General features: G+C 35.3%; 1 protein-coding gene across 2 annotated transcripts; it reads right to left on the bottom strand.

Annotated features, from left to right (window-relative positions):
• Positions 1 to 1,549: 1,549 nt before the first annotated feature.
• Positions 1,550 to 16,806, bottom strand: LOC134845768 (CLIP domain-containing serine protease HP8-like). Of its 2 annotated transcripts, none has more exons than XM_063862837.1 (5): positions 16,440 to 16,806; positions 15,154 to 15,326; positions 6,964 to 7,229; positions 4,184 to 4,325; positions 1,550 to 1,992 (listed from the first exon to the last, which is right to left on the bottom strand). In XM_063862837.1, the coding sequence occupies exons 3-5, from the start codon at positions 7,225 to 7,227 to the stop codon at positions 1,796 to 1,798; spliced, it is 603 nt and encodes a 200-aa protein (XP_063718907.1). In that variant the 5' UTR covers positions 7,228 to 7,229; positions 15,154 to 15,326; positions 16,440 to 16,806; the 3' UTR covers positions 1,550 to 1,795. The 2 variants fall into 2 exon arrangements, with proteins under 2 accessions (XP_063718907.1, XP_063718906.1); XM_063862836.1 differs by having other exon boundaries at positions 6,964 to 7,256.
• Between the last annotated feature and the right edge of the window lie 3,334 nt (positions 16,807 to 20,140).

Genomic DNA, 20,140 nt, shown 5'->3' on the forward strand with positions numbered 1-20,140 from the left:
TAAATCACAGTTAATATATTTCAGCCTCAGTATTGTTTATTAATCAGTTATTTATTCATTTTCCACAAATCATAATCAAGTTTAGTCTCTCATTGTTTAAATGATAAACGGATTGGTCAATGGTGATAGCAAATCGAATTTGAATAGCCGTATCGAATAGGTAAGTGGTTAATAGCCCATGTTCAGGATTGTGAAACTGAATTAATCAACTCTCAACTTCAGATAGACTTTGAAATCGTACTTTCACCGTCTTCAATTTTGGTAAATTCTGTTTTCAGGTCATTTTGCTTGAATCAGAAGGTTAACGAAAGCAGTTTCATCTTCTTAAATTTTGACATATATTGCTAGAAAAGAACCAAAATATTTCAATTAAACAAGTTATGCGAAAGGCTTGACAATTGATTCTTAAAAATTGATCTTGGTTTTCAACACAACAATTAAACCGTTCAATCATCTAATATTTGATACAGAGGCGAAGCTGAGCTTCGCATCAATTGCGATACAAAAAAAACCGTAACAAAAAAAAACGAAAAATGTCAAAAAACTAAATCTATCAAAATTAAATAGGCCAGTTTTAAAACAAACACATGCCAAGACTTTAGAATGAGAAATTAGAATCGGAACAAAGTTGATCAAGCGGTAACAACGCCGAAAATACCTTGCAGAAACCTTTTAGACAAAAAAATCAACAAGACTTAAGACACAAAAAGTTATCAAGTCCCATCCACCCTCAAACACACACATACACACACAAAACTTTATTTTTTCGTCAAATGCAACAAAATGAGGTCTCTAAAGTGATTTAATATAGGCCGAAACCTATAATGCCGAAAAAACCTATAAAAAAACGGAAAAAATCAAAAAAAAATATTATGACAAATTAAAAGTTATTGAGTCCCCCTCACCCTAAAAGACACACAGACGCACAACAAACTGTTCTTGCTAGTCGAAAGATGCAATATGAGGCCATTAAGCCAATTTTATATCGGCCGAAACCTACCAAGCGGAATAAAAAGTAAAAACAAAAAAATTGTTGTCATGATAAACTAAATTATATTAAGAATTTTCGCATTCTGTGCGATCCAAAGGAGAGCATTAAAATTATATTTACCTCGAAATTACTCAAAAACAGGTCAATAAGCCGATAACATATAAGCCGAAATCATTTGGGCAGAATAAACTTTCAAGCGAAAAAAGCAAAAAGAAAAAGAAAATGTCAAGGTTAGTAAAACTAAAAATATCAGAAAAAAATCTGAAGACTAAAAGCAAATACTATGCAACTTGCGTACATAGAAAAACAATTCTACGATGTGGCAACTAAGCCAACAAAACATAAGCGACAATCTTTTTTTGAAACGAAATACTTTCTGGTTGAAAAAAAACAGGTCCTATCGGATTCGAACCCAACATCTTTGCCGTCCCAGGCGTATTCGTTACCTCCAGACCAACTGTGCCAGAGACGCAGAGTAATTTGAATTTATCATAAACTGAACCTAAATTTATCATTTGCAACTTTGACTATTCTGTGAACAAAGTTATTAATGGGAAAAAAGTCTAGTACCAGATTGCAATTCCCCTGCTTATCGCAAGAGTAATAAGTGTTTTACTGCCAAACCACAGCTCTAAAATAAACATTCTTTTTGATTGTAAGAATCTATAATTTTCCGAGGAACTGTAAAATTTTGAAAAGAATTGATTCATTATTTAATCTGCAATCAGCGTATGATTTAAGATGCTATCTCGGAAACGATAACTCAATAAAGTGCGAGTGATAACTGGTATAGCAGCACAGTATCTAGAAAACGGTTTTAATCATAGAAAGCAGAAACACAAGGACCATCTGCGCATTCAGGGCTACAGCGAAAGATCTATTTTCACTCAGTATGAACTCTGAAACACTTGGGTAGCCAATTTTCACGTATTTTCCAGGTGTTGTTCCACAATTCGGGGGGCCTGGGCCCATGGATACCACTCCACATAAGTACTTCTCCCCTTGAAAAAAAAACATTTTAAAATCTGTTTTAAATTTTTCTTTTTTGTAATACAAGTAGTCTTTGAAATTTTCGAGCAATTTATGATTGACACTTTTTGATCAAAGTAACCCAAGAAAACTGGAAAAAAAAAGAAAAGTTTTATTTAGTGGGAAACCTGAAAATTAAATTCCACTTTCGAAACTAGAAGTCGATCACATTTTTGGAGACCTTTAAACTTGCTGTTCGATAGTGGAGTTTTCCTTTCTTTTAACACAACAAATAAACTGAACTTCAAAGCTAAACCAAACCGCGAAAAAGTAAATTTGAGCCTGAACAAGTTTTATGACTTTTCCTAAAAAAATAATCACGACTTGTATAAAAGTCTCAACTACGTTCCTAAAGTCGTAAAAACTGGATCAATAGGTCTAGCAAACATTACTCGATTGCGTTATTTGCTTAAATTATACTGAAGCTCAAAAGTTTCAAACCAGTTTTTCTCAACACAGGGAAAACATTTAAAAAAGTTTTTTCTTGTCGTTCCAATCAAAAAGGGGCTATAATATGATATATCACTCGACCCATACCACTGGTTAATTGGGGTACCTGATTTTGCGTGGAAAAACATAGCCAACATGCAAGAAATGCAAGTAAACATTAAAAAAATGACTTTTTTTTGATATCTCAACTTTCAAACTTCCCAGAAAAAAAGGTAGATGGTCTTTAAGCTCTTTAAATTTTAAGAAAAATTTATTGTTGATCGTTTTTTGATAAAAAAAATTGCCCCAATTCTAGAAAATTGGCCCATAGGAAAAATTTTCATTTCACTGGCAAATCTGATAACTACATTCCACTTTCGAATGAAGAAGTCGATCATGTTTTCCGTGACATATACACTTTCGCTTTTCCATAGTGGAGTTTGCCTTCCTTTTAACAAAGGGAACAAATTGAACTTCGAAAAAAAAATCGAAATTCAAATCGCAAAAAAAAGAAAAGTTGAGTCGACTCTTGAACATGTGGACACATTTATTTATATAATAAAAGATTATATAAATATGAAGCAACCATAACGTATTTTTTGAAAGAGGCAGCGCTGATACAGTCAATATTGGTTGCAGTAGATAGAAGTCGGATTTCCAGATGGAAACTTTTTGCCAAGTTTGATAATTTTTAATAGTGCGAAGATTGACAACTTTGTATATTCGAAGCGTTTTTTTTTTCAAGATTTTTATCAACCTCTTGGATCAAAATTAATAATATCCTGTGTAATAAGTAGATCTGGTATAAGAGTATTAAAGAACTATATTCTAAAAACCTATGGAACAACAGCGACATTTAATCGAAACTCAACTGCAAAAATTAAAAAAAATGACTTAATGAAATCCATAAAGCCGACCAAAAATCTATTGTAAATTTCGCTCTGGATTCATTAGTAATGCATTACGAACCAATTTAAGATTTAACACAGAGGCGAAGTTGCACTTCGCATACACAAGCAAAAATATGACCGATAATGCTACTGGGGAAAACGGAAAGAGTAAAACTTTGAGTCTACAAAATTTATGGGACGCACGCCAATTATGAGTCTTAATAATTGCTAAGCGACGCAAGCCAATTATGATGCATTAGCAGTACCAGTCAATTTGAAAAAAAAGAAATTTACCAACAAGCCTCAATTATAGAGCGGACGCATTTTAACTAGTATACGAAAAACTTCATTAAAAACATCCGACCTTGCCCAGGTTCGAACCCTCTGATTTTGTTGTTGGTCTCCTTCCCTACCTCTTCGCTACAGATCCATGATACCTTGACTTTTAAGTGATAATTGTAATATAATAGTCTGCGTTAATATCCTTAGCATTGGCTGTACTTAATAGCTGGTTATTGATCAAAATGAACTCTTTCAAAATCAGTCAAGCTTTGCTTGTGTACAAAATGAACTGTAATATTTGCGATATTTGTAAAAAGACTTAAATTAAAGGTATGACCAATTTCAGTCACCCTGTAAACAAAGTATAGTTAATAGTTGCAATACCTTTGCTAGTCGCAAGGGTAGAAAAAATAATCTGCGGAAACAAAAATGCGAATCTGAACATGTTAAAAACGTCTTTGCAAAACAGCATCGATTGAAAAAAAAATTGAAAAAAAGATATGAACACGGTTTATCTAAGTGTCTTCGCTGCGTTGATTGACAACTTAACACATGCACACACCATTACTGGATGTGCACTCCACGCCAGATCCCGAGTCTCCGACACAGGAATCTCGTATAGTGCCACTAGAAGACCCGTAAGCACAAAACTCGTAATCCCTAGCTCTGCAGGTCTTGGGTTCTTGCCATGAGATCTCGGCAAACTAAACACGGCAACAGAGTTTCGTAGTTACATTTCTCTTCTCCTTTTTCAACTGACGAACTTATCAATACATCTAAATTAAGCAGAACTATCGGAATATATTGAAACTTTTAAGAAGGTTTTGAAGTGCACGATTCAATGAAAAAAGTCAATGAACACAAATAAAAGGATAAAAAATACCGAGTTATTTTATGAACAATTATATACCAAATTTCGAATTTCAAAGAGAAAAATAGATGCCCTCAAAGCTCTTCGAATTGCTAAAACAATTTGTGATTGGCACTTTTTCGATAAAATTGACCCAGTTTCAGAAAACTGAATCAATAGATAAATTTTTTATTTCATAGGAAAATCTGAAAATAAAATTCCACTAGTTTTCATGACGTTTCTCATGACATTTACCTTATTTCTGTTCGATAAGGGAGTTTGCCTTCGTTTCAATAAAGGAAATGAACTTCAGAAAATCAAACCACAAAAACTCAAAATTGAGCCTGAATAAATTTGAGACTCAATCTTAAAATTTGATCTTGAACAAATTTGAGCCTGAACAAACGTTCATCAATTCTTAGCTTGGATAGATCTCGTCATGCACAAAACTTCCAGAACAGCTAATAACTAGCAATTATAAAAAGTACAAAACTTAAGCCGATTATTTCCAGAAAAAATCATCAAACCGAAAAAGGCTCAACACCAATAATTATTAGATCGTTCATATATGTCAAAAATCTAGATAAAAGCTTTACTCGACCTAATTCGAGCACCTGAAGAAACAACGAACCTAGGAAACGAGTCCTATGAAAAATGTCGGATGAGCCTCTACATCATCCGTACATTATACAACACTATGATTAAGTGCATACAAATCAAAAACTTGTAAAAAAAATTCGAAATTTCTTCCATTTTGAATATATTTGAACTTCTGAATCTATTTGAAATTTTATTTAAAACCTATCAAAAAACACAAATAAGACCTAACATAATAAAAATACACGAAAAACTGAATTTCGTAACACTTAAAAAAGCCTCTTTTGAAAGAAAAGTTCGAGTAGAAAATGCATATACACTCTGAAAACGGAGTGTGAACAGTATGAAAATTTCAGCATCTGATATCAGGACACTCAATTAGCACAGAAAGATTGAACTGAACAATTAAAAAATAATAATAATATAACTTCAAACATTTTTGAAATTGCCTGTTTTTCTGTAATGCAGCGCAATAAAAATAGATTTAAAGGACGACATAATAGCTCAATTAATGCGTAAAACACAAGAAAAAACTTAGAGTGGATTTAGAAAAAATTCTCAGAGGGTAACTTAATCTGAAAAACGAACCAGTTTTTCTTGACTAAAAACTTTTTTCCGATTCCGAATGAAGATTAATATGTCTTTAGTAAGAAAACATGATTAACCCCTCTTTTTCTTTGAGGCACGCAAAACCCAAACCATCTATGCACTGTATATTACAAGAAAGAGCAGCTACGTGAGCAAATGAACCGCGACAAATCTTAAATATTATTCTTTAGTTTAATTTTTTTTAGTTAACCTTCAAAAGATTTTTGAAAAACACGAACAAAAAAAAACTTAGAAAAAGTTAACATCCCAATTTTTTCGCTACATAATAAACCTAAGTCAACTATTGTCTGGATAAGTATAAGAAGAAACCTGAAAAAAATAGTTTAAAAATGTTTGAGCACTTTTCAACTTTCAAACTTTGCCAAATATCACGTTAAAGCTCTTTGAATTTCAGAAATTGTTTAGGATTGGTATTTTTCTTCAAATTTAATTTATTTAGCAAAAAATGCATCAATGGTTAATTTTTTTGATTCCGCTTGGAATTCAAAAACTTTAAGTCCATTTTTGAAAGTACAATTCATTCAAGTTTTAGTAAACTTTGCACTTTTGCTGCTCGATAATTGAATTTTCCTTCCTTTGAACAAGGAAATGAACTGACCTTACAAAAAATCAAAAATCAAACCGCGAAAAATCAAAATTGACTGTAAACAAAATTAAAGTCTTTCGCTGAAAAACAAACATCACGACCTGTGTAAGAGTCTTATAAATAATAAATTCATCTTCTTGTGTTCATCGACTCTTTAAAAAGTAAAGACCAAAAATTAGGAAATCATTTTGTAATTTATATCGAAAAGGGTCTGTAAATTTGATTTGGATTTTGAAAAGTTATTGTAAAAACTTAACCAATGTAAAATTTTATCACAGGGAATTATTCGAAAACTATTAGGAAATTGAGCGGACCGAGAAAACATTATAAACGTAATAATTAGTAACATTTTGCATGAAATATAAACGTAATAATAATGATAATAATAGTAATAATACTAATTGGGGTTTCTGCGATTCGCAGAGGATCTATGAAATGCATTGGTAGACCTGAAGCTAGATGTCAGTCAAATGAGACCTCGTCAACGCACATTATCATTGTCATGGCAGGGGATCGATTACACGAACTGACGATCAAACGTACACACAAGGAATATATGCAACCACTACACCAAACAGGCTGTTACCTCAGCAGTTGATGTTATTTAATATACTGATAACATAATGGAGATCGGTAAGTATAGTACCCGCTTGCAAAAACCTTGATTATCCCAAGGTTTGAAATTTACAAGAAGTTTTACCTGTAATGTGTCCGGATCCTCTTCCTGGTTATTGCCTTCAGTTTTCCCCCACCCAAACACTTGCATTTCTTTCTGTGGTTCCGTGCCTCCCTTGGCCACTAATATCCGTTTGGCTCCTTTGCTGAGATCCATCCTGTCCTTCAGTCTGATCACGGCCACATCTATGTTCTGGGGATGCATTTCAACGCTTCCACTGTCCCACTTGAAGCTTTTATCGAATTTGTCCATAACAGCCTCCCCGTAGTAACCCTCACCCCCCGTCATATCTTCAACACAATGCTTCGCCGTCACAACTAAACAAATAACATAATTCTTGCAGCAACTACAAACCGAAAAACCGTCAAATCATAAAACTGACATATTAAAAATCATTGCAATTTACTTGAAAGTCAACGAGACTTAGAGGCGGGATAAATTTATTTGTCTGTCAACTTTACAACTTATCGAGACATATAAAAAATTTGGGACTCAAGATGAAATAAAACGAAAGCTAACTCAGATTTTATATAAATTATACACAGAGGCAAAGCAGAGCTTTGCACCAATTGCGATACAACAACAAACAAAAACAAAGCCGAAACAAAAATCGAATAGGTGAACCAAAATTTTCGTATGTCTCGATAACAAATAGGTAATGGCCCAGCTAAAACTGGAGGTACGGGTTTGATATTGAATAAATTTGCTATACTGATGTGGCACGAAAAATATGATTTCAAAAATTGGACGGTGCCCAAAACCTTAGATGCGTCTCAGCTAAAATGAGTGAGAAGAGCAAAAAAAATTGAGATAATCAACTTTCCCATGGATATAACAATTCTCGTACAAAAAAGAGTCACCGCTTCTGCAGGAACAATTATAGCCACCGGTATATTCAATTGAACTTTTCATCTCAGATTCGATTCGTCTCAGAATTCAAAAAGATTCTAACCGGGTTTCTCGATTGAACACAACCTGAGAATGGGCACGGTAATTTTCGCGTTAAGCCAAAAATTTCCAAAACATGTGTCAAATTTTCGAAATTTTGACTTGTGTGAAGCCCATAATTTTCTTATTTAACAAACTAAGCATAGCCAATTATAAAGGTAGTCTTTCAACAACCTATTGTTTCGATTAAATCTATGATATCAGATTTGGCAGGATAGTTAGCGCGAAAAGTCCAAAAAACGTTAAATAAATCAAAAATTTGACATTTCCGACAATCATAGCTTTTTGAGATAAAATAGCGCGTAGCCGCTTATGCGGAAGGGGTTCACACAACCTGTAAATTCAATTCAACCCAACATCTCAGATATGGCAGGGTTGTTTTCGAGAAAAGTCAAAACTATCAAAAAATGGCCAAGAAATGAAAATTTTGACTTTACCGAGGGCCATAACTTGTGGTGTTAAAAATTTGGGCGTAGTCGCATAGGCAAACCGGCTTTCCTCAACCCGTTCTTTGAATTGATTGAACCCACAATCTCAGAAATGACAGGGGAGTTTTCGCGAATACTCAAAAAATTTGAAAGACAGTCAAAAAATATAAAATTGACTTTTCGTGTAACTTTTTGTAATAGCTTTTTAAGTAACACAAAAAGCTGGAAAGCCGCTATTGCAGGGGAGCTTATTACTACCAGTTATCCTCATTGAACCCACAATATCAGATTTAAGAGATTAGTTTTGGAGAGTAGAAAAAAGCTTCACAAGTCAAAAAACAATTTTTGACTATTCGGAGGGCCCTAAATTCACGTGTAACAAAACCTTGTGTAGCCGCTGGAGCACAGAAGTTTTTTCAAAACCATTCTATTCATTGAAACTGGAAACTCAGATTCGAATGGGGTAGTTCTTGAGAAAACGGAAAACAAACCCAAATTATGGGTCAAATATTCCCTCAGACTTTTTCGAAGTCTGTAGACAGAGGGGTAAAAAGGGACTCAGCAGTGACACCTGGGAGTAGGCGGTCATTCAATTGATACCTCTTTTGAAAATCAATTGAAGTTTGACAATAATTTCCCTTAACGAAAAAAAAATTAACAAATTGATTGGAAAACATACAGCCAAATTGAAACTTGCCGAGGGGAGTGTTAAAATTGTGTTTCCCTTGAAGCTACCCCAAATTACCGTCTTCTCGTTAGATTCGAACTCAGGACCTTTGCCGTCCCAGCCAAAGTCGTTACCTCCGGACTTAGTTGGCCGGGAACGCCTAGAAATTTGAATTTATTCTGAACCAAGATACAAAGAAAACGGCAACCTCGAGATCAAGAGTCACACATCCTAGCATCTGTGCAATGGTCGCTGGACAATTTTTAAATACTAGCCACCAATAATCCAGATACAAATATAAACAGAGGCGAAGTGGAGCTTCGCACCACTTGTGAAAACATAAAACATTTTGAGCCAAACCCAATTAAAAAATTTGGGTTGCTTTACTCGACGAATCATCAGGCAACTAAACGGATATGCATCAGCAACCATTTAAGCCGAAAAAAAACGTAATCAAAAAATCGAAAAATAATAAGCACAAAAGGCACTAAAAACAAGAGTTGATTTGAAACCAACAATACAAATCCGAATGGAAAGGCCATTTAAAAGGCAGGCATGCTCAAAAACAAATCTGTTGACATGCATTCTGTTCTGTTGCTATGAGAACAGCCGAGCTAATTGATTCAACTGATTTTGTTAAGCTAGTTTTTAAACCGAAAAAAGTAGACATTCCAACTTGATAACGCTTGCAAGTCGCAAGCGTAACACAGAGGCGAAGCTTCGCTCCGCAAAAACTAGCGAGAAAACGACAAAAAGCAGCTCTATAAAGTGCAATAAGAAAAACAAATGAGCCTCGAATTGGTAAAAGTTCGGCTACACCTCGGATTCAAACCTACTACCTACTGCGACCTAGAAACTATGAGTCTACGGAAACTTAATTAGTAACAAACACTAGCCACACATGAAGCAGAGAACAGATGCTATGCAATTTCCAATGCTACAGTGAAATTTCCAGATAAGTGAACAATTTCACTGAACACGTTGATTTGCGGGTTAGAAAAAAAAGTTTCGTACTTATACACTAGCTGCTGGCTGGTGTAATAATGCTATTGAGCAAAAGCAAACAGGGCAGATGCGAATTTAGGATGGCGCGCACACCCCTCTGCTCAGGGATTCGACCCTCCCACCAAGCCCTCGGGGATTCGAACCCCCTCACCAAACCCTCGGGGATTCGACCCCTCAAAAACGCCTTAGTGATTCGACCCCCTTGGTATTATATTATGACATCGAATTTCAGTCACCAACACTAAAATTTTTGGGCGCCAATATATACAAAACTTGAATAGTGCGCGTCAAAAAAAAAACACAAATATATGGTCCAAAAATTTTCAAAAAGCGCCCAAAACGGCGTTTTTGACACGCTTTTTCAAAATTTTGCCAGCGGCGCAGAAAATTGTGTCAAAATAGGATGTTTATAGTGTTCTGGGAAATTTCGAAAAATCTTATCGAAACACCCACCTCACAACACCACACCACACCCCCCCCCCCTCGAGAAAATCCCAGATCCGCCGCTGAAGTAAGGTATGATGCCAATGCAGAAAAAGAGTATGCAGATAAAACCAGATATAATACTATAATGGAGACAAAAGCAACGCAACCAAAGTTTTTTTACAAAATCTAAAAATTCCATATGAAATCTTGTGAACACAAAATCGTTTCATTCCTTGTGTAAAAAAAACGTTGGAAACATGTTTTGCCTGAATCACGAACTCAAACAGAAAAAAAACGAAAACTGACAACCAGTAAACCCCTTACATCAAACGAACATGTTTCGAAGATTTCGATCCAGAAAAAAAGCAGTAAGTACTGAAAACTTTCATTTCGTTCGAGAGATGCAAAATCTCACAACGTTTTCCCGCTCAGGTCAGAAAATTTTGCAAAAACTGCTAAAAAATTTTCAATAAGAGACTAGCATGTAACGAACCTCCGGTGCTTCGCATTTTCAACAACTTAAAAAACTATTCTTTGAAAGTACTCTGACAGCACCCAATTACAGGGTTCGTTATTAAAAATTTTGCAAAGTTTTTTATTCAAGTTTTTTATTCAAATTTTGAAGAACCATAATCGAAAAATAATAAGCACGAAAGGCACTAAAACAAGAAATGATTTGAAACCAGCAATACAAATCCGAACGGAATGGCCATTTAAAAATCAGGCATGCTCAAAAACAAATCTGTTGACATGCATTCTGTTGTTGCTATGAGCACAGCCGAGCTAATTGATTCAACTGATTTTGTTAAGCTAGTTGTTAACCCGAAAAAAGTAGACATTCCAACTTGATAACGCTTGCTAATCGCAAGCGTAACACAGAGGCTAAGCTTCGCTCCGCAAAAACTAGCGAGAAAACGACAAAAAGCAGCTCTATAAAAAGCAATAAGAAAAACAGATGAGCCTCGAATTAGTAAAAGTTCGGCTACACCTCGGATTCAAACCTACTACCTACTGCGACCTATAAACTATGAGTCTACGGAAACTTAATTAGTAACAAACACTAGCCACACATGAAGCAGAGAACAGATGCTATGGAATCCAATGCTACAGTGAAATTTCCAGATAAGTGAACAATTTCACTGAACACGTTTATTTGCGGGTTAGAAAAAAAAAGTTTCAGATAAAAGGAGTATGCAGATAAAACCAGATATAATACTATAATGGAGAAAAAAGCAACGCAACCAAAGTTTTTTACAAATTCTAAAAATTCCATATGAAGTCTTGTGAACATAAAATCGTTTCATTCCTTGTGTAAAAAAAAACGTTGGAAACATGTTTTGCCTGAATCACGAACTCAAACAGAAAAAAAACGAAAACTGACAACCAGTAAACCCCTTACATCAAACGAACATGTTTCGAAGATTTCGATCCAGAAAAAAAAGCAGTTAGTACTGAAAACTTTCATTTCGTTCGAGAGATGCAAAATCTTTATCTCAATAAGTGCTAAAAACTTTTCAATCAGAGACTAGCATGTAACGAACCTCCGGTGCTTCGAATTTTCAACAACTTGAAAAACTATTCTTTGAAAGTCCTCTGACAGCACCCAATTACAGGGTTCGTTATTAAAAATTTTGCAAAGTTTTTTATTCAAGTTTTTTATACAAATTTTGAAGAACCATAAACTTTTGTGAAGTTTTTTATAAGTTCTTCAAAAACTTAAAATGAACTACAAAACTTCACATCTGGGAAACTGAAATCAATTGAACAGTCGCATTTGGACGCAAAATTTGCAACTCCTGAGAGTTACTTCAAATTTTGTTAAGTTTTCCAATCGTTTTTTTAATTCAAATTTTGAAAAACCATAAAAATTTGTGACAATTTTTATATCTAAGTTTATAATGAATTAAGAAAGGTCACATCTGGGAAATTGAAAGCAATTGAGCAGTCGCATTTGGACGCAAGATTTGCAACTCCTGAGAGTACTCTTACAGTACCGAACTCCAACGTTGGGAAATTCAAATTTTAAGAAACTTCACCTTAAGTTTTGTAAAAAAAGGCATTTTTTGAAAACCAGAAAACTCACATCTCGAAAACTGCCAAAACTTGAGCAGTCTTTTTTGATGCCAATATTCGCAATCTTTGAAAGTACACAACTACAGTGTTGGTAATTTCACTTTAAGTAATTATTTTGTAAATTGAGTTTTCTGAAAATTTCCAAAAAAAATCACAAAAATCGTCGTATCTCTTAATTAAAATATGATTTGGGCACTCTTAATTGAAGGCCAAATTAGCAAACCTTGAGATAACTCTGACAGCCACTGAACTACAGGTTAGGAATTTAAAACTTCGAAAAAAAAATTAATTTGATTTTCATGATAACTTTTTAAAAAATTACAAAAATTACAGAGCCTCACTACAGAGATAATAATTTCAAGTTTTGTCAAATTTTTTATAATTATGTTTTCTGAAAAAATTTGAAAAAACCTTAAAAAAACGTCGTATCTCGGAAACTACAAGGATTTGATCAGCCATATTCAGAGGCAAGATTTGCACCTCCCTGAGAGTACCCTCATACAATTCAATAACAGGATTGATATCTTCAAAGTTTTGATACTGTTTAACATCTAAATTTTTTTGAAAACTTCGGAGAAAATCATAAAAAACGTCATATCTCGAAAACTACTACAAATTGAGCAGCCATATTCAGAGGCAAGATTCGCACCTACCTAAGAGTACCCTCATACATTTCAAAAACAGGATTGATATCCTCAAAGTTTTGATACTGTTTAACATCTGAATTTTTTTGAAAACTTCGAAGAAAATCATAAAAAACGTCATTTCTCGAAAACTACAAGGATTTGAGCAGCAATATTCAGAGGCAAGATTCGCACCTCCCTGAGAGTACCTTCATAGATTTCAACAACAGGATTGATATCTTCAAAGTTTTGGAACAGCTTAACATCTAAGTTTTTTTGAAAACTTCGGAAAAAATCATAAAAGTCGCCATATCTCGAAAACTACAAGGATTTGATCAGTCATATTGGGAGGAAAGATTGGCAACTCCTGAGAGTACCCTGACAAAGCCTCACTACAGAGATGATAATTTCAAGATTCGCAAAATTTTTTATACCTAAGTTTTCAGAATTTTTTTTTTTTTAAATCCTAAAAAACGTCATATCTCGAAAAATACAAGAATTTGAGCAGCCATAATCACAGGTAAGATTCGCAACCCCTGAGAGTACCCTCACAATATCCAACAAGAAGATTATTATTTTCAACGTTGTGGAAATTTTTCATATCCAAGTTCTTCAAGATTTTCTAAAAAAAAATCATAAAAAACGTCATATCTCGAAAACTGCAAGGATTTGAGAAGTGAGAATTGGAGGCAAGATTCGCAAACCCTGAGAGTACGCTGACAGCACCGAACTACAGCGTGAAATTTTCAAAAATCGAGAAACTTTTAAAAAATAAATTTTCTAGAAATTTTTGAAAAATCTCGAAAAATGCCTATCTCGTAAACTAAAAGGATTTGGTATTCATATAAGGAGGCCAGAATCGCAAAACCTGAGAAAACTCTGACAATATCCTTCTATTTGGTTGCTAATTTCAAACTTGATGAAATAAACACTGAAGTTAAATTGGAAAAACGAAAATGAAACCTTAACCATTGCGATATACAATATGGCTTCAACGTAAAAAAAATTCTTTTGTTAAACATGCAAAAATATTACGTTGAAAAAGCTTAAAGATGGCGAGATAGTGAATCCCGCATTTAAATACATAACAGATAGATAGATTTGAAAAATGAGCTTATTTAAGTTGTTTTTGAGGTTTCTTAAATTACAAAAAAAACTAGGTATATCGCTATCTAGAAAAAGCCAATTTATTTTGACTTTTCGAAAACTTTCTCATTTTTGTTTTTAAATTCTCTAGTTGCGTTACTTTTTTCTCCAGTATATTGCTGGAAAAGTGCGACCAAATGAGCACTTCTACTAGCGAATTGGTTAAAGAAAGAACTTCATACAAAGAGGCGAAGCTGCGCTTCACAAACACTTGCGAGAACACGACCAAAAAGCAGCTCTATCAAGTGATATAAGAAAAAGTAGAAATAAGCCTCGATTTAGCAAAAACTCGACTACATGTCTGATTCGAATATGCGGAGATTAGGAGTCTTAAGCACTATCCACTCGGCCACGCAAGCTTAACAACCGACAAACACTAGTCACAAACAAAGCAGCTACATATGCTAATAAATTGCCAACGCAATTCAGCAAAAGTGGCACCAAATAGACTCAAGTTTGCAAGTAATAATTTGGAATATAACAAACTGAAGGCATCCACTCTAACTTTGCATAAAACAAATCGAAAAACATAAAGCCACATTATGTATAGATTATGCATTTGAAAAAATTCCGAGATATATTGAGTTAAAAATTTCTGAAATCGAGTTTTCATTATTGTTAAGTTGCTTGAAACAAATAGCTTTTTGCGGTTCATTTGACGCAATAAAAATGCATCAATTGTAATAACTTATTACTATTCGAAAGTCAAAGAACATGCTATGAAAAAGCTGTCCCAAAAGTGGCACCAATATTTGCGACTTAGGTTGGGGGAAAAAGAAAGTTCGTGCTAATACAATTTGCTTGGCAAGTGTAAATATGACACTAAGCTCCGCTTAGGCCCACATCAAAACGAAGACAGAAAATGATTTTAAACCAGTTTCTGAGAGGACTTTCTCACCCGCGCCACTGGAAATAATCGATCCACCGCATCTAAACTGAGAGCCGCTGCCGTCATCTGCTAACAGGTATACAGCCCAAGGGTGGTCGCTTATGCTTGCATCATTTCCATTGATGATTCGATCCCCACTATTCACGACATTGGTGAGGTTGTGTCCTTTCCCATTAGCACGTCTAGAAACGAGCAGAAAACCAGTTAAAAGGATTGAATCGATTAATAAGTTACATAAAGCCGATGAGAAAATCAGCAGAAAAACGTCCGACCATTCAAAGTTTCAAAAAAAATCCATTTCAACGCTTAAAAGTCAAGGTCCGGCTGAGAATCAAATTCGAAATTTTAGGATCCAAAAACACGCCCTTTCCCACTCGCTTGACTAAGTGGGAATGAGCTTGTAAGTTGTAAAGATTCAATAAAAGCAATTTGATTTAGAAGAAAAATTTTAAGGGGAACAAAAATTCTAGTTGCCGATTACAAGTCACTTGCTCTCGCAAACGAAATAATTTTATACAAAGCTAAGAAACGTTGGTAGTCTTAGATACAGGCCACACCCTAAATTTGGTACGCGCAACGTTTTATCTTCAAAAAAAACCAATGGAAGCTCGTCAAATTAAACGCATTAATAAGTGTGTACAAAGAAAATTAATCTGCTCATTGCCCTTATAGCCCCCAAATTAGGAAAACTGTCCACTGATCTTTGTTGGCCACTACTCGCCTACTAACCTTAATTTAGGATGAACTTTAACAGCTAATGTTAGTTGAAAGTAAAATATTACAATGAGTGATCTAAAATTCATTGTGTTAAAAATTGAATAGTTTCAAATCAAATTTAAGTGACTTTTTGACCGTCAAAACCGCTCAAAAAATCAAAACCGCTAAATTGGATGACTTCTACGTGACTTTCTAGCACGAATTTCTCAGATGAGTTTTCGTTAGATTGATTTCAGAGCTCTATGGTTCCAGCTCTTTGGTTGTGGAAATTATTGGGGCTCTTTTTCCTTTCACCGAGTTTTTACTGCAAATTTATTCACGTTATCCGATTATTACACAATATCCGAAAAATGACACGCGAAATAACTTAGCCATGATAAATATATTTGGTCGTCATAACTAACCGTGTTGTACCTAACCACTAGTTATACCATAAAATTGATGATCATGCGAGGTGGGGGACGAAAAAGAGCCATTTTGGTTGATTTCAGGGTCATTTCTTGTAAGCATACAATCACTAACTGGGAATTAATCATTAATTACCATCGGTAAAAATATTGATACGTAAAATTACATGCCTCAAAAGAATCTCGCATGTCAGACTGAAGAACGGTCAGTTGTCATTTCTGTTCCAAAATAGTCTGTGTCAAGAAACAGGGTTTGAAAGCAACCATTTTTTCAGACAGCTTTTCAGTTTCTGATGAATATCTAGCTTCCAATCTTGCTGTAGATCCTAGGAAGCATTATTACATTAAACGTATTTCTATTTGAATCCATGATTTTGCATTTGAGACAGCCAGATAAAATTGGAATAACTTGGAAAACATCAAAATATCATTGATGAAGTTAATGTGGTCTGATACTCGTCTAACAGCAACCAGCTACTGTTATCATATTCCGCTAATTTTAGGGATTTTCATTTTGTTGGCTGTAGGGACATTCAGTCAGTCTGAAATATACCAGCAGAAATAGAGACTTCAAAAGAAAAACTTAATTGTGTATTTTATTATGTATGTATGTAATGTGAGAATCAATAACATAGTTAGCGTAAACATAACATATTTCTCGGTTATCAGGTCAAACATATCACAGTAACCGAGGTTACATTCAGCAGTCCCTTCATCACAAAATCCAGTCAAAACCCTTGGAACTTTCCAGATAACGAAGTGGTGTGCCATTCCCCGGATTGGTGTGCCAGTCGGTCATATCTGGAAGTTTGACCTTGAGGAGCACGAAAATACGTGGTTTTGGAATGAAATTTTATTTTTCAAAAATTCGAATGGAGCCTGTCATGCTCAGTTTTCTCGCATTACATAAAATTAAAGATCAGAACAACCGAATTACAATTGCGGGAAAGTTGTCAAATATACACAGTGGGAAATTGTTATTCGCAATTTCCATCGTAGAAAACGAGAGTAGAGCTGTCCTATCTGATATAGGAGACCAAACAAATACGAGAGCAGAACTAGAATCAACTGAACCAGTGTGAACCTTCAACGGAAAGGCAGACAAGTGAAGTCTCCCAATGGTCCAGATCCGAAACTACTTTCTTGAATTAGAACTTATTTCCCTTGATTGGAACTCATCGTTAGAAAACTTCTTGAGTTATATTCGATTATATTTATGCTGGAGTCATTAATTAGTTTAATTACTCTGTTTCTCAAGCGTGCTGCTATGTAAGTACCAAATTTAGTTTTCTCGAGTGCATTTTATAATAAGTATGTTGAGGTGAGGCGACTTTTAGGTTGATCCATCTGAAATGGATCAGAGTTCCACTGTCCAATAAAAAAGTAACTTAACGGATTGTTCCGACCCTGTTTTAACGGCGTTCGTGTATTTTGGGTATTTTGAGACCTAAGTATGGAGACTTTCTTATTTTCTAGAGTGGGGGGTATTTTGGTAGTGGCCTTTAAGCTGTAACGGGTTCTAGTCTGTGACATTCGACCAGAATGGCCAAAATGCAGTCTCTGCAGAATTCAGGATTTTAGCAGTGAACCTTCCGGATTGGCGATTTAGAACGGATAAGGACGTTATTTGAATGATTGGCCAAACGGTGAAGGCTAGAAGATTCTGGAATTCTAAATTTTAAATTTTCGAAGTGATGACGTAACATTTCTGAGAAATGTTAAAACGGCCATTTTGGCTAAAATAGCAGAAAGAAACAGAACAACTTTATCTGCGATTACGAACAGTACGAAAATCGAGACTAAAAAACAACAACGAACTACCGAACAGCAGAGGACGTTCCGAGTTGCAACTATTGTGCTGTTACAATAGTTGCAAGGCCGTTGCGAACAACGGTGAAGGGTAAAAACCAGCCCTCCGAGTTAGCGTGAACCTGAGGTTAAGGAGCTTGATTCGCCGGATTCAAGAATCCGGAAGGGTCTCGGGACGGGAACTTTTATTAACTCACATAAACTTTTAGCATCCTGTCATGTCCTGACTTGAATTTAACTGATATTTTGATTAGTTTTGACAAGGATGAGGTGCTAGGAGTTGGGGGAAAGGGTTGATCCATCTTCGATGGAGATGATGATTTTTATCTACTGAACAAAAACAATAGTAATATAATAAGTAATAGCCCTGTTTTTAGGAGTGACCTCGTGGTCTGGGGATACAGAGACCCAGCCATGAGCTCACTAATTTTGCATGTAATTCAGTTAATTTGAGCGTTCTGGTCGAAGCCGGAGAACAGTAACGTTTTTGTCAGCCTGATGTAAGAAAGACCACCGAAAAGTACTGGCTTGGTAGAGACGGTGAAAAACATGCAAAGCTCTGTTTAGACGCTAGCCAGTCGTCTTAAGACTTAGTTTTGTTATCCGTCGATATGTATCTTCCGGGCGAATGTTACATGTATGTTTTTATGGCGCTCCTGGGTGTTATTTTTTCATAACATCATGACCGGCGGAACCGTTAACGAGCACTCCGCGCCGAGCGGATGCTCACATTAACGCCCTTAATAGGCCTAAACTGCCGGGGTGGAAGGGTAGTTCGGAACGCGGAAGCCTTCCGGATTACCGTGAATAGTTTTTTAACCTAGTTAAGACCGAAAATTCACGAACCAGGAAGGGTGGGGGGAATCATGAACCCCTCATCCCCTGAGTGGTTTGTGACCAAAAACACTTAAAGATATCAGCAAAACCAAACAAAAAGTAGTATAGTACCCAAGAAAAACAAAAAACATAAAAAATAACCGAAAAAACCAAAAACAGTAAAAAAGTAAAAAATCAGTAGAAATCATCCCCCCAGACAAGATGTGATTCAACCCCCCCGTTTGTTGTTGATAGATATATTGTTGTTACAGGCATTTATATCAGTCAGGATCGTTACGATCAATTTTGTAGCCCGTTTGTGAGGCTTGTACTGTAGGGTTATTTGAGCATTTAAGCACGTTAATGATAAATTGCGCTCAATCCGGAAGGGTCAGCTGATTTGCGCTCAATTCGGAAGGGTCTTGGGTGAAGACCGATCCGGCAAGCAGTACAAGGAGCAACAAGAAGGGGCTCAACGACAACAACAATCGACTGTTGGGTATCGTTAACAAGTTTTGTATCCCTTTTGGTACAAAAAGTAAGATAGTAATCTGTGGGGGGCTCGACAGTGCTGCACTGTAGTGACCCTTCACCGAACTGCGAATATCCGAGTTAAGCACCTTAATTTGGATAATAAACAAACCCGGAGGGGTATAGTATTACTAATATTATTATTCATATAGCCTATATTAATAGTCACATATCGTTTTTCAGTGAAAAACAACGAAAACAGACCGGTTTTTAGGGTCAAAATAGCGATAATTTGATCCCCCCACAAGTCGCGATTTTTGAGATATCGATATTTTTTGAAACGGAAAAAAGCGCTAAGTTAGTGTGTTACATCGTAACTGCACTACTGTAATAAGTAGAACCGGTTAACTTTAGTTCGGAAGTGGTTGGAACTAGTTTGGTACCAAAAACCAAATTTTCCCAATTTTTGATAGTAAGAAACACTAAAAATTTAGAAAATTTTTTGAAATTTTTGAGGTAGGACAGTAAAAATAGTTGTTCGGACAACGTCCACTAGTGAATCTACAAGTCTTAAAATCCGCTACCCGAAAGCCTTCCGGGTTGCAGAGAAATCGAACATAACGTGTTTGATTTGGTAGATTCATCAATCCGGAGGGGTCCAGGTAGCATAGTTTTTCGCAAAATTTTTCTACAATAGCGTTTTAAATCGGGTCTTTTGCATTGAACTAGAAGAGTATAGGCCTTCTGAGCTCGGATCAATAATTTTTAGGTCGAAA

The sequence above is a fragment of the Symsagittifera roscoffensis genome, chromosome 5 (assembly GCF_963678635.1).
Source record: "Symsagittifera roscoffensis chromosome 5, txSymRosc1.1, whole genome shotgun sequence".
In the NCBI taxonomy this organism is placed as follows: domain Eukaryota; kingdom Metazoa; phylum Xenacoelomorpha; order Acoela; family Convolutidae; genus Symsagittifera; species Symsagittifera roscoffensis.

Coding starts and splice junctions, on each gene's coding strand:
- LOC134845768 (XM_063862837.1), bottom strand. CDS start 7,227: ATGACGGGGGGTGAGGGTTACTACGGGGAGGCTGTTATGGACAAATTC. Junction 4,326..6,963: donor AGGATCCGGACACATTACAG/GTAAAACTTCTT, acceptor TGCCGTGTTTAG/TTTGCCGAGATCTCATGGCA. Junction 1,993..4,183: donor GGAGTGCACATCCAGTAATG/GTGTGTGCATGT, acceptor TTTTTTTTCAAG/GGGAGAAGTACTTATGTGGA.